At 31.4% G+C, this 10961-nt stretch overlaps 1 protein-coding gene across 1 annotated transcript; it reads right to left on the bottom strand.

The window, feature by feature from the left end:
* Positions 1-5854: 5854 nt before the first annotated feature.
* Positions 5855-8537, bottom strand: LOC105112068 (S-adenosylmethionine synthase 1-like). Its single transcript, XM_011007636.1, has 2 exons — positions 8430-8537; positions 5855-7320 (listed from the first exon to the last, which is right to left on the bottom strand). The coding sequence occupies exon 2, from the start codon at positions 7309-7311 to the stop codon at positions 6133-6135; it is 1179 nt and encodes a 392-aa protein (XP_011005938.1). The 5' UTR covers positions 7312-7320; positions 8430-8537; the 3' UTR covers positions 5855-6132.
* Positions 8538-10961: the final 2424 nt, after the last annotated feature.

The raw sequence follows: 10961 nt of genomic DNA, 5'->3' as shown, positions 1-10961 counted from the left end.
TGAGAGAAGGTGTGGATATAATTCTAAGTTTGATATGATATGGAATAACTGTAGTCAATATATCAAAAACCCAGGAGCCTTCACGCCAGATATCCTCCACATATAAATCTCTATCTATGATATTCACTACATCAATAAGCGAACCAAGACAACCTTCCTCAAGCCACAGGTCAAATATCGCCCTTTCCAACTCTGTACATAAATCCATGTCTTAGTTATTGGAATGCCTGCAATATAGAACGGCAAGTATATGAGGCAAGTTGAGGAGTAATAGTCAACTGGAAGAGGATTTGTTTTAGTAAATATGCATGCCTCTAAATTGAAACCCTAGATTTATGAGGACTATTAAAAATATGCCAAGCTTGATTCCCAAGTAATGCCATATTTGTCAATGATCTTGAATCCCTCACACCAAGCGATAGAGTCCCATTTCACCTAATGAATACCACGATCAGAATCTGTATTTCCCCAAATAAAGTTCCTTTCCACTTTGTTAATGCCAACACAAACACTCTACAGGAGCCAATAATTCTGCTTTGGATAAATAAGAATTGCAGAGATAACTCAGCTAACACAGGTCTTTCTCTTCCCGCTTTATTAAGAAGTTTTTCCTTTCATGAGACCAACCGCTTTAGCTAATGACATAATATTGAATAGAATGAGTGTGGACATAGTGTGAATTGGGTTTCATGCTTGTTGCATACATGATAAAAGTGAAGGACTAAATGGGATCTTAAATGGATAGTGGTATAAATGTGGCTCGAGGAATAGTAAGACATGACTTTAGCGTTGGAAGCAGAAGGTAGACATAGGCTCTTTGATAAGTGGTGAGCTCTGGATGACATTGTAATGCTTAGATGGCTACAATTACATTTGGAATGTTAAAGATGCTCTTATTAGAGGAGTTTGAATGTGAATAGAACTTTCATATGAGGAGGAGATTTATTATATAACTGTAGATAAGATTTTGATCACCAGAAATTAAATAAATAAATATGTATAAATATTTAATATTATTAAAACATATTATTGAGTATAATTTTTATTTAAAATATTCTTATAAAAAATCATCTAATTCTTTTCTTGAATTTAATATAACTTGATTTATTTGTGAAATCAAGCTATAATTTATATTCTATAAGAACATGAATTTAAACATGTATTTATGGTAACTTGATTTATTTGTGAAATCAAGTTATAATTTATATTTTATAAGAACATGAATTTAAACATGTATTTCAAAACAAGATTTGATTATTTGAAGAGTATTTTTAATTTGTCTTCAAAATATTATTAAAAAACTCTTATAGAATGTTTATATTTGATGCAACAGAGCTTAATTTATTATAGTCTTTAAACGTAAATGAATGAGACTTTGATGGCTTTTGAGAGGAATTTCTTATTTAAAGAACTTATCTTAAAAAAAAAATTATATATATCTAAGAATTAGTTTTTCAGGTTAAGAATATTTATTTATAGAGCTTGTAAAGTCTCTTAAGTCATTTTACTATATCGCTTATTATTATTTTATTAGTTGATTTATATGCATGAGATTTTATAATATGAAAAGATATTTTAAATATTTTTTTCATGTGTCAATTTTTATTGGTCAAGAAATTTTTTTTAAGGTTAATTTATTTTTCATATTATTTATTTTAATTTTTATATAAAAATAAAATAAAAATGATATATGATGGAATTTGATTGGTAAATTTTTTTTTGTTTTTACAAATATCCCAAATTGATACTTTGAAATTTGTTTTACTACGAAAGATACTGCAATTTCACAGCAACTTGATTAGTATAGAAACTGTAGATGAGATTGGATAGTACTCATCTTCTGCTACATTCACAAATCGTGGCATTATCTTCAACTTGATAATTCACCTGTACAAAGGGGCCGGCTGCCAATCAGCCCAGTTATGTTCGTCTACGTCTTTAACAATTTGTTTACAGGAGCTCACATTCAAGGTTTGTCTGCAATTAGTCTCTGGATCGAGATCCAAGGTAATGGCGGTACCAAATGATAACTCGTGCCGCACTATACCATGGATATCAAAATCCCCGAACCAAATTGCTAGCAGCTCATATTCCTTGGTTAACCTCTTTTTCGAAGAGAAAGCAACTTGGATTTTCTTCTTTCATAATCGGAGTCCACAATTTATATGAGAGACTTCATAGCAAAAGCTCTTGTCAATAATGACACAACTTTCATCAAGCTTATCGCAGACAAATCAATGTTTTCCATTCAGATTTTCCCAAATCTTCTATGGAAGAGTATCCAAGCATCCCATTGACACCTGAGACAACACACTGTTGGAGGAGGCAGGCATTTCTACTCCATTGATCTTACATGGAACAGTTGGTGCAGGTGTAGGAGACAAGAGCGCAACATAACTATCAGAATGAGATGATGTAGAAGACAGGGACATTTTGGATCTGTCAGAATCATGGTCGGCCACATTACGAGAATTACTGCAACAGATTAGTTTTGTGGCGATGTTATTGAGTGGTTGCCAGGCATACTATGAGATTTTTTATTAAATTCATGTATTTTATAGACAGTATTATTATATATTTTATATGTAATTTTGTATAATTTATAATTTAACATATCAATGGTATCTCTTTCAACTTATAATTTTATTAATTCATAATCGATAACAAGAAAAAACGCATTGAGTATTTAACAAAATAACATAATCATCAACTTAAAATATATATAATTAACCAAATTCATAATTTAATCTAAACTAACACTAACTATTTAAACTTATAATTTTATTAATTCATGAACAACAACCTAAAATAATTGATTATTTAATAGAATAACCTAATTATAATATCTAATTAATAACTTAAATTATATCTAATTAATTTTATTTTTAATTTAAAACCCTAACATTCAATACAATTAAATTAACAATAATTAAATATAAATCAAATCAAATTAATTAAAGAAAATATTTGATATAATGTGGATGGGGAAGATAATCAATGATGACCTTTTAAGCTTAAGCCCAAAAATAAAGAGTTGTCACAGGTACAAAGAGAGAAAAAGGTGATACAGTATTATTATAGATGTTTTTGGCTACGAAGAGAGAGATAAAGGACAAAAAAGTTACTGGAAATTAAAATTTGAATGAAACCACAGTAATTGAGTTTGTTTAGTACTATGTTAGTTGATATATGATTATAATTTAAAAAAATTATTTTTTAAAAATTATTTTTAGTTAAGATTAGTTTAAAAAAATATATGTTTGATTAAAATTATAGTTGAAATTAGGATTGAATAAAAATTAATTTAATATATTTAGTTAAAAAATATTTTTTAGATTAAGATTGTAAAATAATTAATATGTATATGATTTTTAATTTAAATATTATATTTTTAATTACTTCTATTATATCATAAAATAAATAATATTAATATCAAATACTTTGTATTATTTGATTAAATTATGTAAATATTATATCATCAAATAATTTTTTTTAATTTTTTTTAAGTAAAATATAATTAAGAAAAATTACTCAAGACGTGTGTTTTTTTTTGGTTGTTATTCAGCCACAATCACAATTTATATAAGCCTTTTTAATATTTTTACTATTAATAAAAATGCTAAAACATAGTTCCGGATCATATTTTAGTATGCAAGAAAACTTTACATATGATACATTCAGACAGGGGCGGAACCAAAATATAAAATCAAGAGGGGCCAAAATGCTGTGATTTACACAGTGTATAAAACACTAAGAATGAATTTAAAGAAGGCTGGAAAAAATTTTTCCTTGCAGGGGCCGGGGCCCCTGCCTCCGTCCCTGCATTCAGGCATAGCTTCTCAGTGATTTAACTTCCTTTTTACTTGATGGTTTTCGAGGAATTTAAAGACTTACACACAATCTATAAGTGATGGCAATAGTCTCGGAATATGCGCTTTGATGTAACGTAAGACTGTTTGTGATCGGTGATGAAAGAAACTCAGGTCTAGAGGTGCTGCTGTTTGTGCAAGAAATTATTATCTAATACATGTGAAAACATGCTAGATTTTTAATTATTTTTTTTATTATGCAAAAAAGAAGAAGAAGAAAACTCCTGTGATGATGTTGTTTGCAGCCTTTGGAACCCGTACATATCCCCTGTGACGATGATCACAGAGCTCGAGACAAGAATGGTTTTCATATATGTTCGTAGTTGAGTAGTTCAGATTGAAAGGCCCTTCATGATCACGTCCTATCTTGTAATGGGAGAATGAGAGACAATCTCTATTTGTGAAACGGAAACGGATGGTGTCAACGCATTCCTCCTTTGACTTTGAGTGTCTTCTTGTTTATAATTTGAAGTTCTTTTTTTTTTTACCCTCTCCTTGTTGAAAAAGAAAACATAGAAACAGGCTCTACTCGGATACGCCTCAGGGGTTAAAGAATCAGCGCAGGTAACATTTCTGTTTAGCTTAAAGCACAAAATTTTATGATTGTAACTCCATTGGTTGGCAGGGCTTGTTGGTGCCCATCTTTGCAAGTGCAAGGAGTCCAAGGACTTCGAAAACCACACTAATCATGATTTATTAAGAGTCTCTTGGATGTTGAAATTGCTGTAATTAACTGAAAAATATTTTTTTTTTAGGTTTGTTTTTAATTTTAATGTATTTAATTAAAATTGCAATTAAAATTGTAGTTGAAAAACAAACAATTTATTAGCTAATTGTATTTGATTGATAAGTTTTTATATGAAATTTAATTGTAAAATTATTGAAAATAACATTTTATATATATATATATATACAGAACTTAATCTATTAATCATGCTGATGAATAAAGAACATGGAACTCGGTTTTAAAAATAGAATTGTTACATATTACCTTATATTATTTAAGTTAGGTGCATGGTTGATATATAATTTTTTAAAAAAAAATACATGATATAAAATTATTTAACAATTAATAAATACATAATTAACTATTATACATATAATTTCTAAATATAAAATATCATGAACGATATATATATAGAACAAATAAAAAAAAACTTTAATGTAAAAGATATTATCGTGTTAGTTATGGCATGGGTCTTAACTTTTTAACTTGTAGTAGTGATAACGATAAAAAAGCTTATAATAGTGTTGATAAAAGAAAAATTAAAATAATAATAATAATAATAGATGAGTGATGAGAAAAATTAGAATAAATAAATTCTTGCACAAGGAACAAAGGGGACGGGAATAAAGAATGTTAGCTCGGGTTGAGAAAGTTATGTTAATTAATTAGCAATGTCGATGAGAGAGGCACGAGAATTCTGATAGAAAAGCAATTATAAAAATGTGATTTAACTTAACCAAATATTTCACTCTGCATTTATTTTTAGCCTCAGCTACAGTGCCAAAACTAGCACTTAATAGTAAGAAGTAGCCATGATATATGACATGGGTGGAAAAGTTCAATTTTCACAACAAAATTCAGTGTGTTGAAAATCCTGTAGGCCATCTCATCATTTAAAAAGACAAGGTTGCAATTGTTTATTTGCACCTGTGTAGCCATACCTTGTTGGCCAGCTTGCCCAGAAACAGAACTAGATTATATTGGTTTTTTCAGGTTTTTTGTCTTAATTAACCAAATCAAACCAAACTGAAAATGATTTATTCAATTTGAGATTTTAAATTAAAAATATGAAAATTCAGTTTGGTTGATTTTTTTCAAGTGAACTAAACTGAATGAAAATGCTCAAATCCTATGTTATACCATGCTTGAAACTGAGAGGAAAGCCATGGCAATCAAATTACAATGCAGTCTTGGGAGAGAGAGCAATAACTTGTTTCGTCCAAAGAACACATTACTACATTTTGCTGCTGTTCTAATGCAAACTTAACAGGCATTTGTTACTTCCAGTGCCCTCAATTCAAACAAAAATTTCACACGTTTTCACACCAGCACTGGGAACAAAATGCGAAGGATAAGAAAAAACAGAGGAAAAAAAGAAAGAAAAAAAAAAGAAATGAAAATGAATAGGGTATCTTAATGTATGAGATTAGACCATTGAGGATAGCTAACGATTATAGACCAGCAGCAAGACAAACCGAATTATTCATAAGTACCAATAAAATAAGCATTGCGCAACAGGGATGGGATAAATCACTCTTAAGCTTGAGGCTTCTCCCATTTGAGGGGCTTGACAACTTCCCAGGTGAAGTCTGGGTCATCCCTTCCAAAATGTCCGTATGCAGCTGTCTTCAAGAACCTATTACCCCCCCTCTTGAGATCCAGGTTGATGGTCATCATTCCAGGCCTAAAGTCAAAGCTCTCCTTCACAATCTTAAGGATCTCCTTGTCTGGAATTTTTCCAGTGCCATAGCTGTCCACAAAGACTGACAAAGGCTCAGGTACACCAATAGCATAGGAAACTTGCACAATGCACCTACGAGCAAGACCATTTGCTACGATGCTCTTGGCAGCTTGCCTAACAATGTAAGCACCACTCCTATCCACCTTAGTTGGGTCCTTCCCTGAGAAAGCACCACCACCATGGGCTCCCCAGCCACCATAGGTGTCAATAATGATCTTGCGTCCAGTGAGACCTGCATCACCATGAGGACCACCAATAACAAAACGGCCGGATGGGTTGAGGTGAAAGATAGTTTTCTCATCAAGGTACTTCTCCGGGATAACAGGCTTGATGACATGCTCCTTTAGATCAGCGGCAATTTCATCATTTGTGACAGTCTCATCATGCTGAGTAGAGATGAGAACAGTGTGGACACGAACAGGGACCATTGCACCATTGTCATTGAAGTACTCAACAGTAACTTGAGTCTTGCCATCAGGTCTTAGCCAAGGGCAGGTTCCATTCTTCCTCACCTCAGTGAGGCGAGCACCAAGCTTGGTGGCAAGAACATGGCTCAAAGGCATATACTCGGGGGTCTCATCAGTGGCATAACCAAACATATGGCCCTGGTCACCAGCACCAATCTCCTCTGGGCGCTTGGTAAAGTGACCGTGGACACCCTGGGCAATATCCGGGCTCTGTTGCTCAATGTTAACCAATACTTTGCACTTGTCAGCATCAAGACCAACATCGTCAGAAACAAATCCAATGTTACGGCATGTGTCACGAACAATCTTTTCATAGTCTATCTTTCCCTTGGTGGTGATCTCTCCAAAGACCATGACCATGTTTGTCTTTGTACATGTCTCGCAAGCAACCTTGCTGTCTGGGTCCTGCTCAAGGCAGGCATCGAGCACTGCATCAGAGATCTGGTCACATAGTTTGTCAGGGTGACCCTCGTTCACTGACTCGGAGGTGAATAGAAAGGTTTCCATTTTCTTGAGCTGCATGTCACAAAATTCACAACAAAGACCTCTTAATATGGTGATATGTGGCAACTATGTGCAAACTAAGCTTGCTTAATTAGTGTGGCAAGCAAAATTCCATCAACATGTGAGAATATGGTAAAAAGAATAGTGCCGAAAACATCCTAATGACTAATTTAGATTCTTCAAACTTTTATAAAAAGTTATAAACGGGCAGAATCAAAGTACAGGAAATGATAAGAATCTCAAAAGTTTATGCTCCTGAATGAGAGCAATTAGAAAAGAACAAAGAACAGTTAGATACCTTTACCACTGGAAGAGATAAACTTCTATAGAATCACTTGTCCAAAAAAAGTCGGGAAAAGAATCAAATACCCGATAAAACAACCCCCAATAGTGAAAATTCAGGTATTAACATGCTATGCTATGGTGAAAGTACCAAACGGCAAACAAAAATATTAGCTTCTAATACAGAGTGAGCTCCCAGAGTATCGCAAGCCCCATATTATGAATTGAAGATGTTTTGCACAGTTTATAACAGTTTTTTTTCCTACCATTGATTATATTAAAAGTAGAAACACCAAACGTGCCTCAATTACTTGCAGAAGTGCAAAGTTACATTTTTCTTGGTATAATTTATTAGTAATTGCACGATAGAAATGAATAAACACTAGATCTAAGCAAGAGGCACTCTGATACGATCATGATCGCAACGCTACATGGCCCCTTCAAGTAATACAAAACATTCTAGGAATCTGTCGATATATTTTCAGAGAGTTTATCACTAAAAAACTATCAAATTGATAAAAATAATCAGATCTGATGTATTTTAATGAAAATGTAAGCGAAACACATGCCTTTCAGACATGATGTTCTGCACACACTAACAGTCAAAACGAAATCTTCAACGTAACACCCGGCACAGACCAGACTCCAGAGTAAACGCAACATGTACCCAGATCTGTAACTTTTTGAACCATGTTTACTAAAAGACTTGAGACCAAGAAACTAAAAGACCACTCTTTAAACATTTATTTTTCTAGAGTCTACAAAGAAAACCCATGAAGAGAGCATGCAATATGATATAGAGTAAACAGTACTATAAAGTGGAGAAGGGCAGAAGATACCTTGGACAGGAGTCACCGGTACAGATCTAAGGGAAAGCTTAAGAGTTTGTCGGCCTGTGTGAGAGTTTCTAATCAGACCCCAAAGAATGACGAAAAAAAACTGCTGTGGTTACTTGGTATTTATAGACCTACCTACTGGTAACCGGATGGGGTGGTTTGGATTCTCTTAAATCTACGGTGGATTCTGTCAATTGCTTGAGGGACAAAACATAGCCGTTGGATGTCAGAATTTGGATTGGTTGGGGTTGGTGGGAGATGGATAAAAATGAGAAAATAATTTCATATATAGTTTCTTGGAAGTAATTTTCCTTTGTTGCTCTTGGAAAACTATATAGAAGTAGTGCTATTTTTATTCGATTAAATTTTTTTTTCGAATTTAATATGATCTTGGAGGGTTTGTTTTAACTTCCTAGCTTATGGGTTAATTTCAATAATATCAATATAATGTTTAGATTTAATTATATATTTTATAATTTAAAAATATTTTAAGAATCCACAAAAATAATCCTATAATAACTTTAAAGTAAAGTGTAATTATTGATCCAGTTAATTTAATATTCATGTATTTTTATTTTATTTTATTATTATTTTTTAAAGGGATAGTTACAAAGAAGAATTATAGTCTGATTTAAATTTTATTTTTTTCTATATACTTTTATAAATTACATCTTTCATCTCATAGTTATATATACAATAATAGTTTATATTGTTAAGAATGTATTTTATTTAAATTTTTTATTTGTTTCGTGATATAAAGTGTAATTTATAGAAATATAGTAGAAAAATAAAATTTATATCAAAAAATGAAAGGATTTTTTTAATTATTTCTTTTTTAAATTTTACTTTTAAACAATAATGACTTAAAAACAAAAACATAAAAAGGCGAAAAAACAAAGCAGTTACCATTACTAATAATAATTTGGTTGATTGACATAACCGGCATGGCTGGTTACTCACCAACCACAATCGGTAGCCGGCTCAGTGGCTTGAGTCATTGGCTTGGGTCTCTTTCTGCAGCTTGGGAAAAGGTTTTCGGCTCTTCGGATTTAGGTAACTGACAATGATGTGAATGGTTTCCCTGGAGTTGGTAACGCAATTTTCAAATTCAAATATCCATTTGAATTGACTTTAATCAATTTATTTGATTTTTTTTTTCATTCATGTTATTCAATGGACAATATTATCAAATTTAATCTAAATTATATATATATATATATATATAATATTTATATTTGAAAAAATGGTTAAAAACCTCATGTTCTTTAATACATGAATATTTTACTATTTTACGTACCAATTTTATTTTATTTTTATAAATCACACTTGCATATCCGTGGTTATAAAATTAATTTCACATTATATATTACAACTCAATCTAAAAAATATATAAAATATTATATGCTTTTTATACAAATGTTTTTTAATATTGAAAGTATTTTTAGAAAAATTCTTCACAAAACTACCACTATTTTCCTTATTTTTCCTTTCTCTTTCTCTTTAAAACACGATGAGTAGCCCCTCTTTTTAAAGTTTTGAAACTCGGCCTAATGATCGACCCAATCCAAGGTCCAGATCACAAGTCTTAACTGGATCACTATAGTCAACTCTATTTTTTTAACTATTTTTTTTATTTTTTTAATCAAAACGATATCATTTTGTTTAAAAAATAAAAAAAATAGTTAATGAGTTATAACTAGATTTTTAACCAGGTTTTAACAAGTCAACTAGTCAAGGTTAGGTGAGTTTATTGTGTTGTGCCTTCTTCTATTTTTTCTTAAACTCGGTCCGATTCCAGTCCTGGATCTGTAGGATCCCGTCGACATGCTGAGCCTGGCTTCAAAACTATGCCTCCCTCTATAAAGCCCAGTCACTATCACCATCATTAATTATGTCTTTCTTTGTCAAAATGGACAAGGAAATACATAGCTCTATGTGACCTTTTTTCTTGTGGGAATTAACTAAACACATATTCGTGACCTTTTTTCTTGTTTCTTGTGGGAATTAACTAAACACATATGTTATCACCTTATTCTTTTCTTTTCTATCTTATTTGTATTGAAAATTCATGACTATCACTATAACTTGTTACTTCCTTCCTTGTAAAAATGAACAAGGAGATGAATAATTCTTAATGAGCTTTTGCCTCGGAGGAATCAACTATATCATATCAAACATGTATTACTTGACACCCTTCCTAAATCTTGCTTTAAAAAATTAGATTATTTAATAGCTATGAATTTTTTAAATCCAATAAAGCATATATAATAACCTAGAGCATTTGCGAAATTCTCGAATTCTCTTTCCTAAATTTGTAATAACCACTTCATATAATTCTTTTTCTCAAGTTTCATAGCACTCCCAAGATATTTTGTCTAAGTTAGCTTTGACATATAAACACTCTTTGGAAAGTTTAGTAACTAATTAAAGTCTAAATTTAGGTTCAAAATCATATTAACCAGTTTTAGAAGATTAGACATATCTTGTAAACCGTACATCAAAAAAAGCTAAAATTTTATAGAAAGATACAAGACA

Source organism: Populus euphratica, unplaced genomic scaffold (genome assembly GCF_000495115.2).
Source record: "Populus euphratica unplaced genomic scaffold, PopEup_1.0 scaffold322.1, whole genome shotgun sequence".
In the NCBI taxonomy this organism is placed as follows: Eukaryota; Viridiplantae; Streptophyta; class Magnoliopsida; order Malpighiales; family Salicaceae; genus Populus; species Populus euphratica.
The sequence above is the reverse complement of the archived record's forward strand: the minus strand, read 5'-3'. Positions and strand labels throughout refer to the sequence as shown.

Bases quoted from the DNA above. Each gene is read 5' to 3' on its own strand.
- LOC105112068 (XM_011007636.1), bottom strand. From the start codon at position 7,311: ATGGAAACCTTTCTATTCACCTCCGAGTCAGTGAACGAGGGTCACCCT.